The sequence below is a fragment of the Pocillopora verrucosa genome, chromosome 11 (assembly GCF_036669915.1).
Source record: "Pocillopora verrucosa isolate sample1 chromosome 11, ASM3666991v2, whole genome shotgun sequence".
Classification (NCBI taxonomy): Eukaryota; Metazoa; Cnidaria; class Anthozoa; order Scleractinia; family Pocilloporidae; genus Pocillopora; species Pocillopora verrucosa.
This window is the reverse complement of record NC_089322.1, coordinates 8,521,593-8,548,296: the sequence shown is the minus strand read 5'-3', so window position 1 is coordinate 8,548,296 and position 26,704 is coordinate 8,521,593. Positions and strand designations below refer to the sequence as shown.

The 26,704-nt window shown below is 39.3% G+C and overlaps 1 protein-coding gene across 8 annotated transcripts in view; it reads left to right on the top strand.

Moving 5' to 3' along the window:
- The window catches only part of LOC131789791 (uncharacterized), a 35,017-nt gene extending 8,389 nt beyond the window's left edge, over positions 1-26,628 (top strand). For 2 of the 8 annotated variants that reach the window (XM_066174184.1, XM_066174185.1), the window contains 43 exons: positions 123-174; positions 285-460; positions 745-826; positions 1,344-1,466; positions 1,859-1,942; positions 2,699-2,855; positions 2,997-3,049; positions 3,183-3,287; positions 3,505-3,611; positions 5,806-5,914; positions 6,691-6,816; positions 7,479-7,631; positions 7,744-7,911; positions 8,370-8,469; positions 9,032-11,047; positions 11,713-11,926; positions 12,029-12,077; positions 12,266-12,345; positions 12,426-12,549; positions 12,697-12,835; positions 13,076-13,623; positions 13,722-14,208; positions 14,557-15,525; positions 15,730-15,929; positions 16,280-16,647; positions 16,837-16,915; positions 17,244-17,360; positions 17,803-17,882; positions 19,136-19,356; positions 19,918-19,970; positions 20,070-20,248; positions 20,332-20,416; positions 20,622-20,717; positions 20,845-21,018; positions 21,212-21,528; positions 21,603-21,672; positions 21,845-21,923; positions 22,128-22,264; positions 22,397-22,548; positions 22,966-23,184; positions 23,426-23,489; positions 23,818-24,061; positions 24,623-26,627. In XM_066174184.1, coding sequence (XP_066030281.1) covers positions 123-174; positions 285-460; positions 745-826; positions 1,344-1,466; positions 1,859-1,942; positions 2,699-2,855; positions 2,997-3,049; positions 3,183-3,287; positions 3,505-3,611; positions 5,806-5,914; positions 6,691-6,816; positions 7,479-7,631; positions 7,744-7,911; positions 8,370-8,469; positions 9,032-11,047; positions 11,713-11,926; positions 12,029-12,077; positions 12,266-12,345; positions 12,426-12,549; positions 12,697-12,835; positions 13,076-13,623; positions 13,722-14,208; positions 14,557-15,525; positions 15,730-15,929; positions 16,280-16,647; positions 16,837-16,915; positions 17,244-17,360; positions 17,803-17,882; positions 19,136-19,356; positions 19,918-19,970; positions 20,070-20,248; positions 20,332-20,416; positions 20,622-20,717; positions 20,845-21,018; positions 21,212-21,528; positions 21,603-21,672; positions 21,845-21,923; positions 22,128-22,264; positions 22,397-22,548; positions 22,966-23,184; positions 23,426-23,489; positions 23,818-24,061; positions 24,623-25,269 — 9,802 coding nt within the window. In that variant the 3' untranslated portion in view covers positions 25,270-26,627. Of the gene's footprint in view, positions 1-122; positions 175-284; positions 461-744; positions 827-1,343; positions 1,467-1,858; positions 1,943-2,698; positions 2,856-2,996; positions 3,050-3,182; positions 3,288-3,504; positions 3,612-5,805; positions 5,915-6,690; positions 6,817-7,478; positions 7,632-7,743; positions 7,912-8,369; positions 8,470-9,031; positions 11,048-11,712; positions 11,927-12,028; positions 12,078-12,265; positions 12,346-12,425; positions 12,550-12,696; positions 12,836-13,075; positions 13,624-13,721; positions 14,209-14,556; positions 15,526-15,729; positions 15,930-16,279; positions 16,648-16,836; positions 16,916-17,243; positions 17,361-17,802; positions 17,883-19,135; positions 19,357-19,917; positions 19,971-20,069; positions 20,249-20,331; positions 20,417-20,621; positions 20,718-20,844; positions 21,019-21,211; positions 21,529-21,602; positions 21,673-21,844; positions 21,924-22,127; positions 22,265-22,396; positions 22,549-22,965; positions 23,185-23,425; positions 23,490-23,817; positions 24,062-24,622 lie in introns of those variants that run through there. The other 6 variants (XM_066174188.1, XM_059106963.2, XM_066174187.1 and 3 more) reach the window with 6 other exon arrangements.
- Positions 26,629-26,704: the final 76 nt, after the last annotated feature.

Genomic DNA, 26,704 nt, shown 5'->3' with positions numbered 1-26,704 from the left:
TGCAAGAATTGCTTTATTTATGCGCCTATCTTTTTGACAGATTTTGACATTCAACCACTTCTGATAATTTCATGACTGCTCATCCTAAAATTTGTTTATCTGCTTGTTTTCTTTACATTAAGCAATGGCATTCCTGAAATGCTTGGAGCTGTTGTTGTGACCCCGTCATCTAAGGTAACAGTCCTTGTTCTTAGTTATATTCATTAAAGTGTTTCTTTGGCATGATAATTATAGAGTAGTAATTTCCACACTCATTTTTGTGGCCATCAAATCTACCATCTCAGTTACACATAGCTGATGTAACAGCTGAGGGAATTCAACCAGATCTATTGGTGGTATCAGTAAATGCCTGTGTTACTTGGGTGTGGTCAGATGGGACATGCTGCAATTTGCAGGAAATATCCCAGCAAGGTGACGTTCAAGGAACGTTGCAACCATCACACAGAGTCCATTTTAAAAGGTACGTACATATAGCTGGTTGAAGAGCAAAAACAAAAACAAAACAAGTTGAAAAATAAAAAGATAGGCAATAATAACTACTGAGTAATCATTATGTTTGTACTGGTCATGCTAAGGTAATGGTGTACCACATAAAATATGCCGCAAATGTTTTGTTTTATTCATTTTGTACCACTGAATCCAATGTTAGTGATGACAAACTAACATGATGATGTTGAGATTTCTGTTTCTGGTTATCTACGCTTCTAATGTGATTTTTAATGGCAAATTTATATTGTTTTGTGGTTTTAGGTGCCACACACGCCTCTTTGGCAAAGCTGGAATGTACCATTTCTTATGCTCAGGATGTCATGACAGTGAAAGTGAGGTGAGCAGAACAAAGATGGTATTTTGTAATCGTTATTGTGAATAAAATCAAACTCACCAGGTGCAACTTGGACTTTAAGTGTCAGTAATAATTATTTTTCATTAGACTTCAGATCACATAGATATGGAGTGACCTGTGTAGGCATTCCATGAGGAGTGTGCTTGAACAATTTTTATTCATGAGTTACTGTGCATCACAAAAATGAACAAGTGAGTGCAGTCAGAACAAGTGAGTTTTTTTGTGCATTGCAACAAGTGAATAACAATCATTTGTACTCACTTTCCATGGTAAGATGTTTTTATTTTATACATACTGAGATTTTTTCATATTTCAATTCAGAGATTGGTATGAAAGACATGGACAACAGTACATCACAGTTTGATTCTCAGTATGTATAAAATAAAATATCATATTGTATCTCAGAATGTCAGCAATATGGTGTTGTTTCCTGTTCAATGGTTTATATGTGTGTATGTGTAAATGTATTTTTTTTTATGCTCTAATTTTGTGTTCTTAGGTTCACAGTCAAAGAAGTGATACTTTTATCCACTCTGTGTTAGTAGACCCAGTCCCCTACTCATGTAGGGTTGGAGTTACTGCAGCTGAAGGGTTCAAACCATCAGTTCTAACAATAGAAAAGGTACTGGCATGTCACTGTTCATTTAAATTGAAACTAAGCTTGTGGTACTGAAGGGTTCAAACTGTCTGCTCTAACAATAGAAAAGGTACTGAAATGTTACTGTTCATTTAATTTGGAAGAAAAATTGTGTTGCCGAGGGGTTCAAACCATCTGCTCAAATATTAGAAAAGGTACTGAAATGTTACTGTTCATTTAATTTGGTAATAAAATTGTGTTGCTGAGGGGTTCAAACCATCTGCTTGATCATTAGAAAAGGTACTGAAAAGTTACTGTACATTTAAATTGGAAATAAACTTGGACATTTACTTTATTATAGCATTAAGTTATACATTTTGAGTTATTTTCCAAATGAAATTATCTTGTAATTTTCATATCATTTATTTATTTTCAAGTCTCAGTGTATTCTTTGGACATGGGAGAACCAAGAAAATGAAGAACATAACATTATCCATGTAAGACCACCCCAGGCTAAAGAGGTAATGCTTTCTAATGCTTGGGGCTTATGGAAAGAGACTGTGATTCTTCCCTACTTTCACAGGATAAGCCTTATTCTTAGAGAAATTCGTGTTTCTTAAGTTATTAGAAGATCACCACTGAGTTTGGAAATGCTGAAGGGGTGTATGAATCCTTTGACGGCTAGTTACAATGTCAACAGAGTTAATAGAAAGATTGTCAAAACGTTTTTATACAATTCAGTTCAGACGTGATTTCGACATCGGACGGGTAACTGGGAGTTTACCCTTCTCCTCGCCGCAGTCCGTTAAGTTTTCATTTCTTTGTTTGTGTCATTTTTACAGCCCTCTTACAATAGACAGCCATTTTTCTTTGTTAACCGTGACAGAGTTAAATTAAATTGAAGTATTAGAAATGGTGCAGGAGAAACTACCGCGTGACCAGTACAACAAACCCAGAATACTCGACAGTAGAAGATTCTGAAGTGTTATCATCTTTTATCTGACCACGTCTGCAAGTCGATTTTCGCGTGGAACAGTGCTCAATACGTTGAAGCAGAGCAGAGCAGGTTAAACCTGATTAAACCCCTGAAGAGTGAAGCGATTCACGAAACAGGCTTGTCGGGAAATGTAGTTACGTCCTTTTTTCCTCTCATAATATTTATATATATATATATACACATATACATACACATATACATATATATACACCATACTGATGTGTTATTTAATTGATATTTACATTATATCTTATTTATTTATATGTACCTTTTTTTTAAGCTGCCCCTCTCTCGTGTGGTTGGTCTCTCGGCTTTTAACAGTGGTCAGATGACAACTCGCAGTACATTTTTTCACACATTTGATGTTGCTGGAACATATTTCATATCATCAGAAGGAACCGATGGGCATTTGTGTAGAGTGGAAGTCCTAGGAAAGGGTGAGATAAGTTTATCTATAAAGCTATACATACGTTACTCTTTGTCACGAGGATACCAAAGATATTCTGGGATGAAATTTATAGCAAGCTACTTTACAAGGAATGTTATTGAGAGACCTATATTTTGTTTCACGTATTTAGCTGCGCATGTTGGACCACCTGGGATTCCTGCTGGTAAGAAAGACGGAGGAAATGTAAGTGTCTTTAAAATCTTCTCCTAGCGTCCAGGATCGATTAAAAACACTTGTATGAGGCTAATGAAAAACTGACAGGTTTGACAGAGTGTGCTTGACAGGTTCTGATAGGGTGTGCTGTTACTTTTTAAAGGTTGAATGTGGTTATCAAGTTTTCCTGGAATGTGAAACAGAGGAAGTAGAAATATGTTACACTCTGGATGGATCTTACCCAGCTGAGTACAATTCAAAACTTATGGTAAGGGTTACACTTTGTTTTGGTTTTCCTATGGTTTTCAGAGCTTAGAATGGGCCACTAAATTTTGTAAACTGTCGACACGGCAATACTTTCTTCAGTACACGAAAAGATCCATGGCAAAGGACTTAGAGGTTTAGTATTGTAAGAATTCGATCATTTGTGTTGTCTTTTTCGATATTGTATGAACATAACCTTCAATTCTCTTTCCTTTTCAAAGCATTACAGCGAGAAGAAAGGAATTTTTCTAGCCCAAGCTGGATTCTTTGTCATTAGAGCTGTAGCCAAGAAAGAAGGCTGTGTAACAAGTTCAGTGTATACTTCAAAGTAAGTACAGTTTATGTTATGTAAGTTCAGTTTCATATTTTTCCTTCACTATCAATACATTTAAATCAAGTTGTTTTGGGGGTAATCAGTCAAGTCGCCCGAGAGTCATCTCACCCGAAGTCATGTCGCCCGAAACCTGAGTCATGTTGCACGAAATGTTAGTAATGTCGCCCGAAAAAAAGTCAAGTCGCCCGAAGAAAGAAATACTAGAAAGATCAGAATTTCAGACTGTTAATAGGCAATAACGTTGAGAATTTTTTATCACTAAAGCGCTCTTTGTTTCCGACAACACCATGAAGATTCGTAAAGCGTTGTTCGTTCCTAACAACAAAGGGAAACGTTGTTCGTTTCCAACAAAAAAATAAAGCGTTGTTCGTTTGGTATGTGATCGTTTCACACAGAAATCGATCATATGCTCGGATTTGAAATATGTTTGAGTAACGATTCTAAAAGCGTTGTTCGTTTCTAACAGCGAAGGGAAGCGTTCTCCGTTTCTCACATAAAAATGAAGCATTGTTTGTTTGGTATGTACTCGTTTCTTACTCACGGACATTTCTCTTTCTTGTTTCTAAAAATGCCATAAAGACTTTGACTACACAGAAATCGATTGTTTGGTCAGAATTGAAATATGTTTGAGTAACGACTCTAAAAGCGTTGTTTGTTTCTAACAACAGAGGGAAGTGTTGTTCGCTTCTATAACAACAAATGCACGGATGCAGCGAAACATACAAGTAAAGTTTTGTTGTGTCTATTTGTGACTTTCGTAATAATAACAGATGAAAACATCTGGTAAACGAATGTCGATTATCGCGTTCGACCAGTCGGTAAAAGGTAACGCGAGTTACATACAAATAAAGTTATGTTGTGTCTTTTGTGAACTTCGTAACATTAAAAACTAACTTGTTGCCTTGCGTAAGGTAAGTGTGATATTTTTAAGATAACAGTCTATTGTTTATGCTTGTGACTTTTTTCACAGTAGTAGTCTGATAGCATCATTTCCCTTAGGATCAGAATAGGCATAAATTATGGAGCTGTGCTCTGTTTCCTCTGGCGGTCGCATGTATATTATATATATAATGAAGAGGGTAAAGCTAGCTACAATACGATTACGAACTGATCAAAATGAGCATTCATCCTTGCATTGAGTGTGATGATGAAGTTAGACCACGCCAACAAGCCCTACAGTGCGAGGATTATGGTCGATCATATGGTCTTTCTGACCATATGATCGATTTCTGTGTAGTCAAAGTCTTCATGGCTTTGTTAGAAACCAAGAAAAAGTTTCTCAAGCTTACGAAATGTCCGTGAGTAAGAAACGAGTACATACCAAACGAACGACCCTTCAGTTTTTTGTTAGAAATGGAGAACGCCTCCTTTTGTTGTTAGAAACGAACAACGCTTTTAGGATCGTTACTCAAACATATTTCAATTCCGAGCATACGATCGATTTCTGTGCAGTCAAAGTCTTCATGGTATTGTTAGAAACCAAGAAAGAGTTTCTCAAGCTTACGAAACGTCCGTGAGTAAGAAACGATTACATACCAAACGAACAATGCTTCATTTTTTGTTGGAAACGAACAAAGTTTCCCTTTGTAGTTAGGAACGAACGACGCTTTAAGAATCTTCATGGTGTTATCGGAAACAAAGAGCGTTTTAGCGATAAAAAATTCTCAACGTTATTGCCTATTAACAGTCTGAAATTCTGATCTTTTTGGTAATTGTTTCTTCGGGCGACTTGACTTTTATTCTTTCGGGTGACATTACTAAAATTTCGTGCAACATGACTCAGGTTTCGGGCGACATGACTTCGGGCGAGATGACTCTCGGGCGTCTTGACTGTAAACCGTTTTGGGAATAACACGGATTGATTATCAAGGATATAAAATGCTGCAGAAGTTATCACCTGTTGGAAATGTAAATGGAAAGTTCAAAATACGAGAAGCCCGCGAAGCTGGCACTCGCTGAGTATGTGGGTAACACACATGCGAAAGATCAGACACACTCTGTATTCTGTGCACGTGACTTACAACTCGCGCTTGCTGGTCTGAATTACCAAGTGAAATTAAGAGCGTACTGCGTAGGTTGAGATATGGATACCTGTTTCTTAACTGCACAACCTCCCATCCCAAGGAATCCAACTGATTGATGATAACTGATTTATCTTGGATTGTTTTATTCAACTATGCATCCACAGACGTTTCTGGGTCATTAAAAGCGATGATGTTGTTCAAGAGGATATGATCGATGAAGAGTCTGAGCAGGAACAGGGGACTGGATCAGAGGAAGTAGATTTGAAAGAAGAGGTGAGAGTCTGAGTTATTGGAGAGTGTTCCTGTAGCGTCTTCAGTAGGCAAGAGAGGCGGGTTTTGATAGAATGCATGACCCTTGTGCAAACTGCACTCGATACAAGACCATTTAGAGATGCGCGATGCCTCTAATTTCAAGTGATTTGCCATGAGCTTAACCACTGAAATGAAAATTATTTTTGTAATTTTCATGTGAATATAACTCATTTTCAAAAGAAAGGATTTTTAGAATTCGGAAATGGTCGATTCTCGTAATTCCTCTCGTGTTAAGATAAGGTTATGAAAACACAAAAAGCGTCCTGGAAAACGCTCAAAATTTTTTTCAAAAATACGCGCAAAACTCAGTCGTCAAAAGCGTGCCTGGTTACTTTTTTAAATCTTCCTGTGCACTGATGAATATAAGTGCGTATTATCTTTGATGAAGAGAACTGATAAACGGGTCCTCAGTTACTAGTTAAACTATGCTAAAGGTGCGAGTTGCTGTTATGTCGATCCTGCTGATGTTACAGTGTAATCGTGATTTACTCTTAGTTTTCATCATTTTTTAATTGTATAAATATATTTTTATTTAGGTTTTTATGAGAAATCTCTTTTATTATTATTCCTAGTTTATTAATTTACTTTTCGTGGCATGTCTGTAAAGAAGCTAATTAGCTAAGAACATTTGACCACGTTAAATAAAGGTTATTGTATTGTATTGTATTGTATTGGTATAATCTGTTTTTTGTTGTGTTGTCTTTTTTTTCGTTCGTTTTTCTTTTTTTTTGCGTTAGATATTCAAGTGGCATTGGTTAAGTTGTAGGCCGAGTATTACCGTAGAGCTTGTTTGTGACAACACATTTAACATCAATGTTACTCTGGGAAACGCTGCAGACCTATCATGGATCAAAGGATTTCAGGTGTGGCCTTATGTCTCTTGATGCTTCTGTGTCTGCTGCCATTCTCTTCCCTCCCTTTTCTCCCCCCCCCCCTCCCCCGACCTATCATGGATCAAGGGATTTCAGGTGGGGCCTTGTGTCTCTCGATGCTTCTGTGTCTGCTGCCATTCTCTTCCCTCCCCTCCCCCCTCCTCCTTCAGGCCTATCATGGATCAAAGGATTAAGGTGTGGCCTTGTGTCTCTCGATGCTTCTGTGTCTGCTACCATTCTCTTCCCTCCCCTTCCTCCCCCCCCCCCCGACCTATTATGAATCAAAGGATTTCAGGTGTGGCCTTGTGTCTCTCGATGCTTCTGTGTCTGCTGCCATTCTCTTCCCTCCCCTCCCATTTTATGAATCCCCTTTTTTTTACGAAGAGAGGTGACTCAGCCATCAACTCATTCATCATCAAAGCAGTCTGTTATATCACCGTTTTTGAATTGTTGATGAAGATACCCAGGGAACCCAGGGCATGCAGATGTTTTGAAGTCAGGTTTTAATTCTAGATGTCATAATTACTTATGTGATGTAACCGCCAAATTGCCAGAAAAGAAATTGAAAGTCTGTGCTGTATTTTAATCAAAATAATTCATGCAACTCATTTTAGCTACTTTAGTTGTGCAATCCGTATCTCTACTACTTTCAGCTTTTCCTAAACGGTCAACACTACGGTGGATGGTTCGGCCCGCACTGCAGAGGCTTGGTGGTCAGCGGTATGATAGGTGGAAAGGTCTATCACGTGGTGTTGGCTGCTTATCCAACCCAAGAATCATTTGAACCCCAACTCTCCAATGAAGTGGTAAGATTTTTACTCTACTCCGATAACTGGACATAGACTCAATCGTACATTTAGCAAATAAGCCTTTTTTTCATCTTTAGTGTGCATAATTCATTTTCTATCCACTTTGCAGGTGATTTCATGCCCTTTACAAACTTTATCCGGGGGACCAGTAGTGTCTTTGGAAGCTGCCACTTCACCCCAGTCTCTTGTGATTGTATGGCCAATCTTCTGTGATCCTAATACTGCTGATATCGTATCTTACTCTGTGATCATTAATGATCAGCCGTTTGGAGAACAGGTGAACACCAAATTCAAGTTTTTTCCTTGTGAACATGCTTCACCCCATGCTTACCGAATGACATATTCTACTGTTTTTCAGATGAAAAGAATCAGGGTTAGATTGGTTCTTTAGAACACAAATTCAATTGTCCAATATGATGCGATTGGCTTTCCCTTCACAATTCTCCTTTCAAAAAGAAGGCAATCGATTGCGGGGTCATTCGTGTCACGCCCTGCTACTTAAAAATACTTGCTAGATTTAGTGCCTATCCAATCGATACATGTGATAAGATTTTTGTCGATTTGTATCGGAGATTGTAAATTAAAATGTCAGGTGTATTTTAAGCAGGGCACTTGTTCTTCCACTGCCACGTTTATCGAAGCTGTTTTGTCTCCCTTGAAGCCAAAATACTGTACTGCGCTTTTTGTTTATTTTCTTCCCTCTGTAGTGAAGGTATATTTTCTATTATTTTTGAGCAGGTAATACCGGAATCGGAAAGCGACTACTGTAGAGTAGTATTTGAAAGCAGTTTGCAAGATCAGACCTACTCATTGTGTGTAGCTTCTCATTCTCCCGGTAAGTACTTTAACTTAACGTTGTGCGCCGCTTTTTAACTCGTCTAGTCGCGTAGGAACTGCACTTAAAACTGCCGTGAAAACGTGGCACATTTACCTAAGCTGAACATCTCGTTTTTCTTTTAAAACAAAATAATAATTTTTTGGTGAACGCATCTATTTAATATTAACTGGCTTTCGAGGAATATGTTTTTTAACTACCTTATATGTGAATTTATGTCTATGGAGATTGTTGGTGAAGCATTTAATTCTTCTGCTAAAAGTTGTGTATTTTTATCTTTACTGAATCGGTACTTAAATTAGTGAATGTCCCAGTTTCAGTGGTGATGTATTTGTTATTGAATAATCCGAGTTGACGACACTTATCTGTCTACGTTAAAATGCATAAAAATAGTCACAAAACAAATAAACAAAAATGTGCTCTATTGATATATTCTTAGGCTCGTTCGTTTTTTTTCACTAGCTTTTTTCTTGTTACCTTGTTAAACAATAACATCCAAATCTTTTAGCGAAAGAAAACAAGTTCACAATTTATTTTAATTCCGCTTTTTTTTTTTGTACAGGATCAGATGTTTTGCTGTATTCAAATGAGGTAGAATTCTCGCTGCCAATACCAGAGGAAATTCTTGGTGCTCTACGGAAAACAACTACTGAAAATTATTCTGAGGAAGGCGAGGAAATTCAAGATGGCGAAGCCGCGCGGGAGCTGCTATTAGTAGCTGAGCAAGTCACTTCGGAGTCGTGTGTAACAGTTCAGTCGGCTGGGAACGAAGAGCTTTCTTTGAAATCACTTATCAGTAAACTGCAGACAATCCCTGAAGATCAACCGCTGATTGCTTTGGCTGCTGAGCCTGATGCAGACGTTGAACAGAGAGTTTCATCTCAAGAGATGGATCATGTACAGACTATGTCAGTAGACAATGAGTCGTTACACCGCCTTGAAGAACAAGAAAAAGTGGCTGGAGATGGACTCGTTCCTTTAGGAGATAAAGAAGCTGATGTGAAAGATGCACCGGCTGACTTGTCCTCAGCTCAGGTGAAAGATGAGACTTGTACTGCAGTTAACGTTGAACTGGACTCTACTATTTTCAGATATCTCGGCGGAAGCTGTCGAGGAACAGAGTCAAGTGCAGAATCGCTGACAGACTCTATAGAAGACAACAAGAGAGTAAGTCAGCTACACGAAGAATATATTGACGAAGCTACAACTAGCCAATCTAATGCTAAAAGTGACATTCCTGCACACGTTGTGTTTAGTGAATTAAAAGATGATGTTATTGTTAACCAGTCCGTTGAACACGATCACAAATTAACAATAGAACAAGCGTCAGAGCAGTATGAAGTGACTCAAGAAACACTAGTAAATAGAGAAGTGGAGAGGACTGAGTTTATGGATAATGACAAAAAACCCTCTGAAATCATCGAACAAACGTCTTCACGTGAAACGAGTGCGGATCTTTGGGATCAAAGCGAGAAAAAGGGCGAGGAAGATACAGCAACAAATGAAAACTTCTCAGCTAAACGTGACAAGTTCAATAGTCACGCAATGAGTCACGTAGCCAGCCAGGGTAGTACCGATCATAACAAAGCTGGAGACAATGGTGCTCAGGGAATTTGGGACAATGACAAACCTGAGGTTGAATCAAGAACAGAGCTTGATCAGGATATTGTACGTGACGATATTCATTTCAACGATCTTAGGCACGATGCTTTTATTGCTCAGAGCCAAAGAAGCGAAGTAGGGGAGACAGCTTATGATAGCCCTGAAAAGGTGGTCTGTGGTTTATCTGAACTTGATGCTTCAGACGAGATAGAAGAATCACAAGATAGTGCCACAGAAAAAGAGGATGAGAATGTGCGTGGGGCAAATTCAGAGAGAGGTGAATGCCTGGAAAAAGGGATTTTACCCGACTACCTTGCGCAGCTTATTTTAGGGCGCGAAAGGTCAGCGCAACCAGGTAAAGCCACAGAACTGAAGAATGGATACCAGCAAGACGAAAGAGATTATTTAGAATCAAAAGGTATACAGCTGCAAAATTCCTCCCATGAAGAAGCAAACGGAAAACGTAAGAACGAGAACCTACAAGAAGAGCTGATTGCTGCCGCAGTCGAAGTGTTACAAGATTCACTAAACAGTTTCACACAAGTGGAAGACAGAGCCATTTCAATGTCAAAAGGAAAAGATGAAGTCGAAGGACCAAATAACGAACGGCTTAAGGAATGCACCAACTCTGAAAAGGTCGTGTGTGGAGAAAACCAATTAGCAGATTTAACACCGCAGGAAACGAACTGTGTTACTCTTTCATCTAAACATGCAGGAGACGGCAACAATGTCCGATTTGAAGTTGTGGACGACATTTGGTCGGCGTTAAGTAGCAATGGTTCGGTGAAGAATGATAACGACAGAATAATGACTGTTGCTTTAGAAACAACAGAGATGCCCACCTTCGAAGAATCATCAGTCGTTGATGATCCTATGTTCGCGCTCAACAGTAATCAAGATGACGTAGACTTCCAACTTGAAAGTGGAAATAGGGAGTCTAACATGAAGGGAGAGGAAGCAAAAGATCGTTTCCAAGGTAAGATATTTGTCGAGCGCCTAAGTGTCTTTTTTGTCTTTGTTTTGTTTGTTTGTCTGTTTTTTTTTTATATAGGATGGTATGTGGTGTAGGCAGGATGGAAACCATATTTAAGCACCGCTTTCACCTATGTGACATCTGGGCTTAAGGGAGATTTCAAGGGTATTGTCACGTGCTCTCTCAATTTGTTTAGGTATTTTCTGATATTCGTTTTTCGGATAATTATTTATTCAACACACCTATTTGACGATGTTGTGTTGTCAGATGTCCGGAGGTTTGGTGTCACCCAGTTGCTTTGGTGTCCCTCTTCTGCAAAGGAAATTACCAATCTCTTCTGTCGCGACCTTATACGTCACCCCAAATACAATAGACTTAGTATGTCAAACAATGACAATTGTGTGCCTTTGTGTACTTTATATACTTTCATTGAAATAGAGGTAGTCTTGCTTGCCTTTAAGAGTAGCCAAGTTTTCTGGTGCTTCATGAAAATGCGGTCACACCTGGTAGCCGCTGGTTTCGGCTTAAAAATTAATACCTTGTTTCACACCCCCCCCCCCCCCTCCCCTAACCAAATGCTTTCAGGCGTGAGTCAAATCAAGTTGTATTTTTTACCATTCGTAACATGTGCATCGTCACTGACTGATTGTTTGGGCATCATCTGTTAGGAGAGGTATTGGAAACAAGTTACGACAAAAATTCTGCAGATGGATCCGAACATCTTCCCAGACCTCTTCTCGTAATCAAAGGAACAACGCCCACCGCCGTGACTCTGGAATGGGAATGGACTTTGCAGCCCAAACAGATCGCCGGCGCAGATATTGTCTACTCGGTGTTTTCCCTTGGTAGGAAATTTCACAGCGATATTAATAGCAATTTTTGGTAAGTTTTTGCGTAAAGAAAGCCCAGATTGTACTAATTTCGTGCGTTTTAAACTGTTGTGATATTTCAATTGTGTTTAAATATTAAATTATGTTTCTACAGTTTCAAATTTGAAGACAGTCCGGTAAAGACAATGTGGCCAAATGAAATCGTAAGTAAAACTAATTTACTAAACAAAATGGATTGTTTTCATTACTTGACTGACCTTAAACAGCTCATTAGAAGTCCTCGTGCATCATTAAAACACGCTCGTGTGAACCTTTTTTTTTTTTGATTGATTAATTTAATTTATTTGACTATTTATTTCGTTTAGTTCTTCATATATCTATATACTCACAGGCTAACTTAAAACAACACGCATGGCGTACAACTGGTAGAGTTATCGAGATCACTGGTTTAAGACAACGTTGTAGTTACAGGTAAGATAGTTTGATGCTGTATTACCGCAGTGTACTTACAGCACGTTCCTCACATCTCTACCTCAATTTTGTCTTTATAGACTGGCCGTTCTGGGCCAATTGATGCCATGTGCTGGCGAAAGCCTGTCTCATGTTATTTCCTTTACCATGCCCGGGGCGCCAAAGTCACCGGTGCTCCACGTCAGAGACCTCCAGGATAGACAGGTACTGATAACTTCCTTTGGTATTTGTTCTGCAAAGAAAAAGTGAATTCAGCTTGCTTCTTACTGATGTCTACATCACTTTGGGTATAGATGGCGTCTCCTGGTTTTATCTGGCCGTGTCCACGAACATTTATTCTTTGTATTTCAGGTTACTCTGACGTGGAAGCCGTCCACGTCATTCGGAGATGCAACTGTCGTGGGATATAGACTGCTGAAGGATGGCAAGGCATTCAGGGAAGACTTAGCCTCTGAAACTCTCAGCTTATGTTTAGCTGGTTTAGAGGAAGGTTTGCGTCAATTTACATTTTGAGAACCAACAAGCTGACGAGTCGATTATTTGATTTTCCTTTTGCCTCAATAGATTTTGTTGTTTAAGGGTGGTTTAGGGATGAAAACATGGCTAAAATTGTTTAAAGTTCGTTACAGTTAAAATTTTTATCATTTTAAAAGCAACTGTAGAGGTTTCTGTATCGGGTATTTCTATCTTGCGATCTTAACTTGTAATATATCTGTATTTTTTTTATCAGGTAAAATCCATAACTTCAGTTTAATAGCTGTAACTGGACACAATGTAGGAGACAGCAAACCTTCCAATACAATCATTGTGCACTGTCCTACTGTACCTGAATCTCCAGAAATCTACATCATAGAATCGTCAACTTGGGGATCTATATGCATCGCCTGGAAACGCAATGAGCCAGTGAACTCCAGTTACTCAGAGAAGCATGCGCAGTACAGCTACTGTGTCTATGTAGATGGAGTACTACATGGGGAATGTGCTCTGGATGATGTGACCGACATATTCTCAGATGAACACACTTATACCATTACAGACTGCACTTTTGAGCGAAAGTACAGTCTGAGCGTTAGAAAATATCTAAATCCAGATGTAGTTACTGGTGAAGATAAAAATAAGGTTTACGTGTGTGGTTGCTATGGTGAGAGCTCCAACATTTTGGAGGTTTACTGCGCAGGACCACCATCTCCCCCTGTGCCTCGGGTTTCTCGTATTGACCAATCAGGAGTCACCTTGTCATGGAGCAGGTCACGTGAATATGGTGGAGTTGCTTTAGCGGTATGTTTGCATTTTTTTATTAAGTGAACAATACCACAGGTTATACGGTCCGTATTATCAATCTTATTGTCATTTATGATTATTTTTCCTTGTTTTAGGGCTACATTCTTCACGTTAATGGTAAATGGTCAACAGAGCTGTTTTCCCCGGAACAACAAGAAACAAAATTAACAGGTTTTAGGTTAGGAGAGGTTATCCGCGTCCAAATGGCTGCAGTCACTTCAGATCGTGGCGTTCCGATATCAGAAATAGTTAACCAGGAAGTCAATAAACCGCATTTCTTTCCATCATCAGTTGAACTACTTGATAGTGGTGTGGAAAGCAGCTCGAGTTTCCTTTCCACGGGTTCAGTCGACCATACGAAACAGCTATCACGCTCTCTAGGGCCGCCATTGCTGATCCAGTATTCCAACTTGGTCAGACAAATTTCCAGTTTTGGACTCACCAATGTATGCTGTCGTTCTGTTTCCATTACATGGTCATTGGATTTTACTGCTTCTTGTTCCGTTGATCCGGAGATATTAAATGCTGTATGCTGGAAAACTACAGAACAACGAGCATCTGCTATGAGACACAGGATTGAAGGTAAGGGCTGTGCAAATTAATGTGAATATTTGATATCATCAGATCTTGACTTAGAGCTTATCACTTGGAAATGTTCAGTTACCAGCATCAGCTCCTAGGCAAGCAATCGTGCGCAAGCTTTTCACGTGCACAGTGAGGGCAATGTTTTTATCCGTCAATACAGGCACCAAAAAAGGTGACGAGTGGCTAAGGTGGGGTGAAAAGGGCGGTCAAAATTATGAAAGAAATTTTTAACGCATTTTCCGTGTTCAAATAGATTTACCCTCCCTTCCCCTTGTCCCCTCCAAATAATTATGTTCTAATTATGTTCTGTTTTACTCGTTGAAAACTGCTCTTTTCTTTCAATAGAGAAGCCTTTCAGAATCAAAGACCTAGAACCAGGCATGGAGTACTATGTAATGTTGGAATGTTTTGCGGCACACGTTAATGACGACAGTTCCAATGAACAACCAATAAACCGTACTCAGTCCCAGCCCATCTCGTTCAAGACGGGCATAGCGCCAGGCCCTCTAACTAATATTTACGTGGTCTCAGCTACAGAGCAAAGTATCAAACTAGCCTGGAAAGCTCCTGTAGAACACGATGTCCCAGCAGCCATGATTCTAGTGAACGTAAAAATGACCAATCAACATTCAACTGATCAAGGCGTAGACTTTCATGTCTCCCCGGACTCTAACGTTTTTGATTTTGAACACTTGGCTCCAAGAACCCTATATACATTTACTCTGAAAGTCTTAACTAAAGATGACATCTTCGACATCCCTGAAGGGGGAAGTACTTCAGTTGCGAGTTTCTGTGCGTCGACAAACGGCGTAGACGCCGCCGACAAACTTAAACTTACGTCACGCTCTCCTACCTCACTTGCTATTAAATGGCAGTCAGCAGTGGCCTATGGTTTGTCCATCATTCGGCACCACATAGTACATTATGTCGAAAACAGACAGCAACGAAAGAGGTCACGTGGTAAAGTGGTACAGGAAGCGGAGACCGTTAATGATTTCCTCGTCGAGAGCGAACGCTGTGAAGCAGTGTTAAGAGGACTGGAACCTGGTAGTGTTTATAGGATCATTGTTCAGACGGTTGAAGGAATTATGGACTATTCGTATGAGGAAGACTTTGACAGTGACCATAGTGACACGAATTCCACAAACAGTAGCGCTCCAAGTGAGAAACCTGCTGATTTGCAACGAATTTACCTATCAGGACCCCTGTTAGTTTCTACCACTGCCCCACCTGAATCGCCTGTGCTTATGGTTAGCGGTTTTACTGCAACTCAAATTCATCTGTCATGGAATAGACCTCTGGTTCTCTCGCCAGGTGAGGAAGTTAACAGTTGTTTATTATATACTTTCCTCGAATTGCCTGCTTACGTGCCAGAAACGTCACTCCATTTTAACTCTGCTCGTATCAGGTAAAAGTTGGAAGTGGCTCATTCTTCCAAATTTGTGTTTAAGGTGCGTTATCTTTTTCAAAAAACTAACAGAACATACGATTAATTTGTTAATTTCTCACCCGGCCCAGTCACTGATGATGAGGAAATTCCATGTGGTCGCGTGCGTCATTTAAAGGATTTCCGTGTGCAAATGAATGGCCGCGTGTTCACCAGATTAACCGCTGATAAGAAAAACATTACTATCAAGAAATGCAAATCAGGAATGAAGTACACTTGTGTTGTTGTGGCTATGACTTGTCCAGAGATGTTTGGTTGTCAACAAAGGAAGGTTAGTTAAGTAGTTTTATGTTGTGTTATATTTCTCGCGAGTTTTCGTTATTATTATTATTATTATTATTATTACTGTTATGATTATAATTCTTATTATTATTATCTTTATTATTAGTATGTCTTTTATTATTTTCACGTATATACTTACCTTTAAAACCTCTAATCATCATCCGTTGTTTGGAATTAGAACGCCTCTGAACATAACTCTTTGTCCATACTACTTTGCGCTTCTGATGAAACACTGGTACTCAATCAAATAGGCTTCTAAACATTTAGATTTGAAGTTTTTTCATGTAGTTATCAGTTTTTTCAGTGATGTGTTTTGTACCTTCTTGTGGCCTGTTGCAGAGTGAACCGTCTGACTCAACCATCAGCGGCACAGACACAGATGAAGATGACATTAAATCCTCCTTGTACTGTTTCGAAGAGTCGGCCTCAGATCCCGTCGAAGTTACTTTACCTCGTCAGGACTGGGGAGTTTGTTTGAGAGTAGATTATTGTGCAAGTAGGCCTGCCAGCTCGTTGGGAAGCAGTACGTGTAGTGAGACTGGTGACGAGGAGGGTGGAGTGGTAGCTCGGTGGAATTTGATGTCTGACGTAGCAGTTTATACGAGTGGATATAGACTGGTGTGGTATTGCAGTACACTTGAATATCGGATGGAAGTTTTCTTACCTGGGAATGTAAATGAATATGGAATCTGGTCTGTATCACCGAGGTAACACTCAGTTAACAGCAACATTTTGATTTTTCTCACTCTTTGCGATTGTATCCTCGTCAGAGGCACGTAAGGTTGTGATGCACTGTGGGTGAACTTGAATTTAGTTCAGGTGCGCCTGCACTAATTTGTCTTGTTCAGTACTTTCGCTCAATTTTTTTCTTTTTCATTTTCCGTTTTTTTTACCAGTGCTGTTTACACTATTTACTTGGAGTTACTTGACGAAACAAAAGAAGCCAAAGCTGTGTTTGGTCCGGTTCATTGTCAGGTAACTTTTATATGATCGTCCCCACACCTCCGCGTCATAAAAGGACACCCCAACTGCTTTTTTTTCAATTCATTTCAACTCCCAATATTTCACCAAAGGAGTAAAATAAACAGCTGTCAAACACTATGGCTTGTGGCCTTGTACTTTGTGGCCTTTAACATATGACGTAAACGCTGTTTTCTCCTCATTGAAAATTCTCTTTACAGAGTCCTCTCCCCTTTTTTCTCCTTTTCAAAAAAATTCCCTTAAATTTTCTCCTTTCTCCTTTCTCCTCCCACGTATGTCTTTCTGTACTTTGTGGCTTGCAAACTGTTACTTTTTTATCTAGACACCAGGCCCTCCCGCTTCTCCATGGATCTGGTGCCGAACTTTGTCTCCGTATCAGATCACTATCGAGTGGAATGAACCTGTTACATACGGGGATGTTTGCATCCGGGGTTATCAGGTTAGTTTCCTTATAGTTTACAGAGAACCACTCCTGAAAAACAGAGATAGAATTTTGGTGTTGTTGGCAAATCACGACGTGTTGGAAGTGATGACCTGAAAGTTGCGGCCTTGCAAGAAATTTTCTTTTGAGCCAAAATGACAAATGATAGGTTTAACAGATGTTTTTCGACACCAGAGACCACACACTTATATATGGTTCACCAGTCACCTTAAATATATTTTTTGAAATATGTCTTGTTTGTATATAAATTAATTCCTTAACAGCCTTTGTACGGAACAACATACCTCAGTCAGTGTCGGTAAAAACCCGAAAATAGTGATAAAGAAGACATTGCTAAATGTATTTTAAACTGAACCTGGTTATGTTCGTAGAGCCCTTCAACGTTGTTCTCCGATGAAAAATTTATGATGAGATAATTTTTCCATTTCTCTACATACAGGTTTATCTTAACGACCGTCGCTTGGAGAAATTAGTTGACCGAACGCAAAGACGAGTCACTATCCACTGCCAATCATCCTGGTAAGAATGCCGTGACATGTCACAAATCTACGTTTTAGCTGTGTCACATTGAGATGGAGGTGAAACGCTGTGTAATACTTTAAGTCACAATGTTTTGATGCATATTATGCAAAAAGGGCATAAACCGAGATATAGTCGAGCTAAACACTAAGAATGCTCTCAATTTTAGTAAAGTGACCGAAAAAATGAATAAAATCACTTAAATCTGAAAATTTACATTTTAAATTAACTTTAGTTTAATATAGATCAACAAGAGATGACTTTAGCTGCTGTCTGTATATAAGGGTTTCTCATTTTAATTAACTTCAGTCTTTCGATATGAAAAGTGTTATCTTCTCACCTCGGGGAGCTTAAATTGAATAGCAATTTAAAATTGTTTTCCGTAGTTGCTTAGACAACAAATAGAATTATTTATTATCTTGCTTTTACTCCTGGGAATTTCGTCTTCCTGTCCATGTAACTACACTCTACAACTCAGTCGCCGAACGACCATCTTTCGATTGACTTGCGGTAATATCAAATTCTTGGTCTCGTCATTCCATTATTAGAGAAGGTGAAGTGTAATATGAATGTGACCCTTGTATGATTTTGTTTTTTAGTGATGTACATCCATACCTGTTTGTGTTCGTGTTATCTACTTTTATGTTTAATCGTACTTTATGGATTTTTTTCTGTTATATCAAATGTGTTCTTTGATGATGTAGTAGAAAACCTTTCGAGAACATATACATGATATTTTAAGGAAGCATCAGTCAAGTATTCAGGCATATCATCGTAACACATCATCGATCGAACACCTCGGTAAATAAATTGTGCTAAACACCTGCTTGAGAATTTTTCTTTTCGTCTAATCTCCTGTTGATAAACTTGCATCGTGTTTCATTTAATCCCACGCGCTTAGCTCTCCGCTTAAACGAACTTAACTTAAAAAGCGCTATGAAAATCTCGAGGCAGCACAACTTGTTTTTGTGTTTGGTTACTAGTCTTAAATATCTTTAGGACTCATTCTTTATATCTGCTACTGTTAGGGTTAAGTTTGAGCAATAACTTCTTGGACATGAATAAAAATAGTTTAGGCATTTATCGCGAGTATTTCTAAAGTTTGTTACAGAGAATTTGTACTTTCTCTAAACGATCAGTTGCTTTATTTTCTGATGTACTATGATAAATTTTTTACACGCGTTACAGAAAATCTTGCGATTGATCTTTGATACGTGTTGATAGCTGCTGTATTGTGTTTTATTTCCCTCCAGTGTGTACCGTGTATCGCTCGTAGCTCTTGGATCTGATCCTCAGTATGGTGACTCTCCCCCGTCCAATGTCCTGAAGCTCTGTACTCCTGTTGCTCAAGACAGCTTAATGAGACGTAGACCTTCAGGGGGGGTCAGACGACCATCTCTTGACTTCACCGTTAATGTTTTATCTACTTCAAATACAAGCATCTTATTCGAATGGACTCATCCCCCGGAAATATGTAAGTTTCTGTCTGACTACTACCATATGTCTACACGTGTGGGTGTATGCGCAGTTCTTTAAACGGCAACAAGTTTATTCCTTAGTATTGAGAGATGTTGCCAGTATATATTTGCTCAAATTTACGTCATATTTGCCTACAGAGGGAAAATTCCGATTGAGACTAAGACGCTTTTAGTCGGCTACATTTATTCACCTCGAGTTGTTGCGGAAGTCTGGTTTCTGATAAGCTATTGTGATTTGTTGGGGTTAGGGTTAGGGGGATGGGGGCGTAAGTGATGCAATACTCGTTTAAAATAGGTTCTTGTGCATCTCTCTCCTCTCCCTGGATCGAGGATTGTAGAGCGAGGACCTCTATGGATGAACGATAAACTTCCCTCACGTGTAAAGCCACGTGACTTTCATTGGTTTCTTCTTTTTGTAAAGCTTACACGAGTACAAAGGACCAGGCCACAATCGTTTGTTTCTTTGATGGAGTTTTGAATCCTCCTGAGGCAAAAGTTTCCTGGCACAAAGAAGAAATTGCAGACATTTTTTAATTGTGTAACCGTTCTTTTTCTAGTGGATACCGCTGATCATTATGTCATCAAATGGAGCTCTGTTCTCCAACCGCAGGTTAGAATGCACCAGTTAATGTTTCGCCTCGTCAAAGGCTATTGTTTGCTCCTTACTGCGGTTATTTTAGAGGTCAATAGTTTTTTTTGTACCTTTTAGGCTCAAGAGCTAACGTTACCATTGACTCGGACCTGTCACGTGATTGAAGACTGTTCCCCAGGAACCAATCACTTTCTTGTTGTTGCAGCCGTGAATGCTAGTGGCGGCCTGGTTTCCAGGTCAGAGCAGTATTCATTACAAACGTTGGCTCCTGTTCAACAACCTGTCCTTAAATTGAGGTATTCTCTTTTTTAGTGATTGGATTGCTCCCTAAAGACTCGGGAATGTTTGCTTAGTAAGGTCTTGTTCTTCCTTTTGACAGATTTTGTCGTCAGGCGAGTATAACAATTGAATGGAGCAAGCCAGCTACTTTTGGAGATGCTGAAATTGATCACTACGAGCTTATGGTATGTTCTTATGAGTTATTTAACAAATCTCTATAGTATCTTTTGAGTGTGTTTATTTTGTTTTAATTATAATGGCTGACATCATTTCTCACCATATGCAGAAATTTCTCACATTTCTTTGGGGCGGGAAGGTCACTAGGTAACAGAATCCAAGTCGAAGTTTGCTGAACCTTGTTCTTTTCATTTTCTTTTTTTTTTTTTTTAGGTCAACAGCAAATCAGAAGCACAGCTGGATGTTGAGTGTAGTGAATACAAGTTTAACACCTGTGATCCTTGCCAAGTGTACACATTTGTTTTAAAAGTAAATTATTTTAAAAATCCTTGAAAAATCTTATGTGATTAACTTTTCCTAAAGGTTCATTTCTTTTGCCTTTTAGGCAGAAATTTTATAATATGAAATTCACGATGAAATCCTTTTCTCTCCCTAGGCTCTCAGCACTAAACCAACCTGTGATAGCAGCTGGTCGGAGCCTTTGGAAGTTACGTGCCCTGGTTCTGAAAAGCCTCAGATCACTAGGATCCAGTCTCAACAGGTCAACTGTATAAGTTTAGGATGGAAGCCACCACTTCTCAAGGGTGGAGCGGTGTTGGATAGTTACAAGGTGATAAAACTTGACCTTTCATGAGTGTATTATAGCATTGGTTGTTTTATTACAATATGCGAATTTACATGTGTCTGCTTCCCTACGTTGGATTATCATGTTCACTTTGCTGCTTTTTTTAAATGTAGCATGCACACACATTCTTTCCTTCTTTCTAATGTGCGTCCCAATCTGTTTGGGTATTTGGTGTTAGGTTTATTACCTAGAAGATAATGGTGAACTGGTGACGAGTGAAGACCTCAAAACAAATAAAGAGACAATAAAACATGGTCCACTACCCAGCCAAACTGAAAAGGATGAACTTCTTCCTGTGTCTCCTGACCGTTACTACTGGGTCATGCTGCAATTGGAGCTCTTACCAGAAGATTGCCGGGAAGTTTGCTCTGAGCCAATCAAGACACGCGCTGCTGTGTCGCCTGACCCACCTCTGATTAGTGTAGAAGTCGAGTGTTTGGACGAGAGGAGGAGACTGGAGAAGATAATATGTGAACTGACTTACAAGCGAGACAGGTAGAGTTTTATTAGTGAATTGGGTTTGTGACAACATTTTAGTAACAAAGACTTCTATGTCTTTCCTTCATTAGGCTTCAGAGGATGGTTAATTTATTGGAAAACAGCATTGTTGTAAAAGGATCTAAGGAGAAAGATGACAAGGTAACACATTCCGTTTATTTTAGATTTCCTGACACGACCATGTCGTGTCATTTTACTATCGACAGCTGAAGCAAATTTCATTTTTCTTTGAATTGCGAAAGCCTCAGGATTGGCAATCATGTATATTGAAATCTACACAGTAATTAGATGATTATTTTACACTCCGTTACAGATTGCTGAGGCCACCAACTCTATTTTGGAAATTCATTCAGAGCTCTCCGACGCACTAAAAGATATCAAAGAATTCACAGGTTAAAAATCTACTCCTTTTCATATTTATTGCTATGATCAATGTGGTTTGTGACTTAAGAAAGAAGTCTTTGAACTTGATTGTCTTAACACAAAGTGTGAGCTGAGAAATATGATGTTGGGGAATCACCAACGTTGTGATTTATATTCCCTGGTAAGTATATGTAAATTGCTCGCTGGTCATCATATGCTTTTCTCGTATCTAGGATCTGTTTCAACTCTTATAAGATGGTCTAGACCACGTGACGATGGAGATGCAGTTGTGAGCGGTTACCAGGTTTTTGTTGATGGGTTCCGTTACGGCAAGATTCTATCACAGTGGAGCTTAGAAACCCGTTTGAAGGTATTTTTTTTAACTAACCAATTTAACCTATGCGGCGTATTTTTATGGCTTACTTCTATACGCAAGTTTTGTGATGTCGAGAAGGACCTTAGTGTACGTTTGACTAGTTTTTTGTTTTTTTTATGCCATCAGTTGTCTGTTGATTGTCACGTGATTGCTGTGCAGACACTCACTGATCACCCAGTTGGACCCAGTTCTCTTTCCAATGCAGTTTCACTGTCTGGCCGTGAATTTGATCCTTTTGTGTTATTCTGTTACTTTGACGTACACAAAAGAGGTGAAAGGTGTGTAACATTTTTACTAATCGAAAGGCTTCATTACCTCGCCACGCCCTGAAATACACTTTTCAGAGGGTTTTGGTCATAATGAGGACTGATAGCCATGTTACTGCCCAGTGATATAAAAAATCAATGTGAAACAGGCTGATTAGAATTGCAGCAAGGATAATTAAGAACTTTTCTTGAGCTATGAAATGATTTAAAATAATTAGGATGAGTTTTGTGGGTGTGAACAAATGTTGGATTTTGGGAGGGAGTGGGCCGGGGAACTTTGAACCGGAATACCTTGGGTTTGCTCATGAATGAGCCCATAATTTGAGGCTAACTGAACCTCTGGCAGGTGCGATAAACCAACGTCTCAGTAATGTTTAGTATTTGTAAATCTGGTGTTCTTAAAAATAATTGCGGCTGTTTTTGTTTCAGTTGGCCAATACATGGCTGCTGTGACTGGGACGATTCTCATTCTTTCGAGCATAAACACAGGAGTCAGTCTTCAGGTCGAGTCTTTATACCACGAGGAATCCTGGCCCGTAGAATTCCTTGTCCTGTGTTTAGTGTAATGGACGTTTTCAGTGCTCTTTGGCGACCAGTAGCTACTCTTGGTCTCAACAGGATGGTTGCTTTGCTGTTTTGGACAAAGTGGTAAAATTCATCGTCATTGCCTTTCGGTTTGTCTTTATCGTTCGTCCTGGCTATCTGTGTATTTATCTGTCGGTATGTTGGTCTGCTATAATCTCTCCCTGTCACCGTCGCTCTTTTTTGTTTTTGTGTCTGTCTGCTATGTTTGTCGGTCTGGTTTTAAACACTTGCATGTGGTAAACTCCAAGCTTCTTAAGGGGGATAAACTATACTCATGGCAGAAAAACGTTTCTGGTAATTTCAGGTGTTTTTCGTCACTAAAGGTCATGGAGTATTTCGTTCAGTTTGCTGAGGAATTTAAGGATGAGGTAGGTGTACACAGAGCGCCCCACCCCACCTCCTGTTTAAAGCACTCCTACAAATCTTAAATCACAGGGAGGTATAAAAAATACTAAGGGATGGAAATATAGTAGGTATTTGGCGTTAGTTGATACTAGCGTCAACATTTGACTCAAATTCTTGAGTGGCTCGGTTTTTGCGACTTGGTTGAATCTGATAAAATGGAAGCCAAGAAAGGAAAGAAAGCTACGTAAGAATGTCAAATAGAAACCATAAGCGGGAATCACAACATGAGATTCACATACTGGTGTAATATCGTTATTTCTTGTAATTTTTCTTTTTTTCGTTCACTTTTAGTTCTCATTTGTCGCATGTTGTGTGCGAAGTGAAGAACCAATTGCATCTCATCGCCAGGCTCTTGCAGACATTTTGACCGAACGAGGATGGCACAAAGGTGGCAACTGCGTTACACACACTTGTGGCTGTCATTCCCAGAGTAAGCGGACTCGCAGTGCACGTCGAGGCGCATCAAGTAGCCCGGATGTTTGTCAGTTGTTTGGCCTGGTTGGAACACCCACACTTTTTCTGTTGGACACCTCAAGTAAAAAAATAAGAATACTTTTATGTTGTATATTTTAATGGTATATAGCACGCAATAATTAATTGTGCTCTTCGTGTGCGCAGATTGCTTATCTCTGGAGTGATAAGCTAAAACTATTGATGTATCATTGAGGCCAAAGAACCTTTTTTAAGCAACGCACTATACGGGAATTTCACCTTACAAAGAACACATCGATTTTTTTTTGTTTTTGACGCTGCAACGAAGATTACCTGTGCAGATACACACGCAATAGTAAATTTTTTTGCTTTTCGTGTGCGTTGATTGGTTCTCTCTGAGGTGATCAGCCGGTACTGTTGACTTCTTTCATTAAGGCGAAATGTCGTTTTTAAGCAACGCACTATAGGAGAATTTCACATTACAACGAACACATGGTTTTTTTGTTTGTTTGTTTGTTTTCTTTTTTTGTTTTGTGACGCTGCATCGAAGATTACCAGTGCAGATACGTAGAAAGTTTAACGAATTGATAGGATTATGTTCAACTTTTATTACAAACTAGAGCTAAAGCAGTGATAGTAGTGTTTCATTTCCATTTGTTTTCAGGTTACATTTCATGGCACGGCCGCTGTTCTTGTCAGGACGCGTCAAGTTTTCGCTTATTTCTTTTGCACATCTTTTCTCAAGTAAGTCAGACTCTCTGCCGAGTGTCCAGTTGCAAGTACTGTGAAAGCGACAGAGAGTATGAACAAGAAACCAATAGCTCTGACGACGAAAAAAACGCCGAAAATATTGCAGGTCAACAACATAGAGAATCATCTGAGCTGAAGTTTTTACATCAACGACTTCACGGAACTAAATCAGACAGCGCTTCCTCAGGGACACTTTTGGTGCCTGCAGGCTATAAAAAGGAACGTGCCAGACCAAAAACAACCACTGCTTTTGGTCGCTTTGCAAGTTCGTCTAGTTACAACAGCTTCAGAGGGTTTGTTGAACCGTACAAAAGTTACCCCCGTTCTTTTAGTGCACGTGGATTCATTCATTCATCCAATCAGAATGACTCTGGAGGGTCGGAGTCATTAGCAAGGAAACATCGTTCTGGCACTCCGCAAACTAGTAACCAATCCCCTTCTGGCAAACTCGCGCTCCCGGTTATTTCCCGGCAAAGAATAAAGAGATCTCATCCACACGACCGAGGCTCAACGCCAAAAGTGAAAACGAAGATATCTATTGATGATTTTGATCTCTGTTAGAAATTATCTCCAGAGAAAAATAGAAAAATTTGACAGAATCGTATTGAGCTCATTACGAGGATAAACATACATCAAAGACGCAATTAAGATGTTTTGTAACAAATAATATTTAATGAAACCAGTAGGAATTTCTGACCAAGTGAAGGGTTAGGGTGACTGGATATTGATTGAAAATAGAACGAGCTACATCAATCTCAAACAGGTTAAACAGACTTGGTCAGCTTATATCGTCAGACTTGGTCAGACTTTTTTCAGCTTATATGGCCAGTAGATGGCACGAAACAACTACACTTCTCGGATCAATATCAGTGTCTGGGCAACTGCCCACCTACCCCTCCCTTAACCCAACATTAACCCTGACTTGTTATCAATTGACTGTTGTTGAGTTAGGGGAGGGGTAGGTGGGCAGTTGTCCAGATACGGATATTGATCCCACTTTTCTTAGGTAAGTCACACTTTTAGTTTAAAATTGTTTAGAAAATCAGTTACATTTTATTTATACAGAGATAACTCTATACTTTCGTCCTGGTGACGTTAAAAGGCACAGACGTATTTTGTTTACTCTAAATGAGCGTTTTTGTATCAATCTACTTACTCATTTTGATTACACTAAATCAGTGTTTTTATATCACTCTATATTTTTTTTGTACACTCTAAATGAGTGTCTTTGTATCAATCTATTTAGTCATTTTTTTACTCTAAATGAGCGTTTTTGGAGCAAGGTACGTCACGATGAAGACCGCGGTTCGCGGAGACGGACGCATGCTTTTTTAAGAGGGGGCGTGTTTTGGAGCGTGTCTTTAAGCCTTTAATTCTGCTGAAATTAACTGGAGAGCGCTTGGAGAGTTAGCTGTTAAGACGTGCGCATGCGTAAGAAAAGTGGTTAACTTTGGAGGGTATAATCATTGCCGGGGCGCGTTTTACGTGAGAATGTGCTTCAATATATGAAAGCATGCATAAGAGAATACAGTAGGAACAGTAACAGCACGGTAAGTTCAAACAGGTTGTGATAGTCCAATTATATGGATTTTTCAACAAAAAAAAAAAAAAAACACAGACATGGGACAGCACAGAGAAGTACTTTTGTGGAGTTGGAAGTTTTATGATGCAAGCAGTACCAAATGCCAAAGGCACTAAAGCGTCTTAGAGCTCGTTCTGCGCAGCATGTGGGACCACAAGTTCTGGAGCGCAGCCATGAAGGGAGACTGAACCTTTCCCAAGGGATGAAATAATAAAAAAAAGACTTGCCAATTAGAAATATTCCTGTGCACACTCTGGTGGTTGTGCTAAAAGGCCAGGGCAATGTATAATTCTATATCTTTTTTGTAATTGTATTTTGGAGTAGACATTGTTTGAAGGAAAAAAATAGTAAAATTTATTCCAAAATTATGTGCAGTTTTGCATTCCTTTCCATGTAAAATGTCCCCTATAAGAG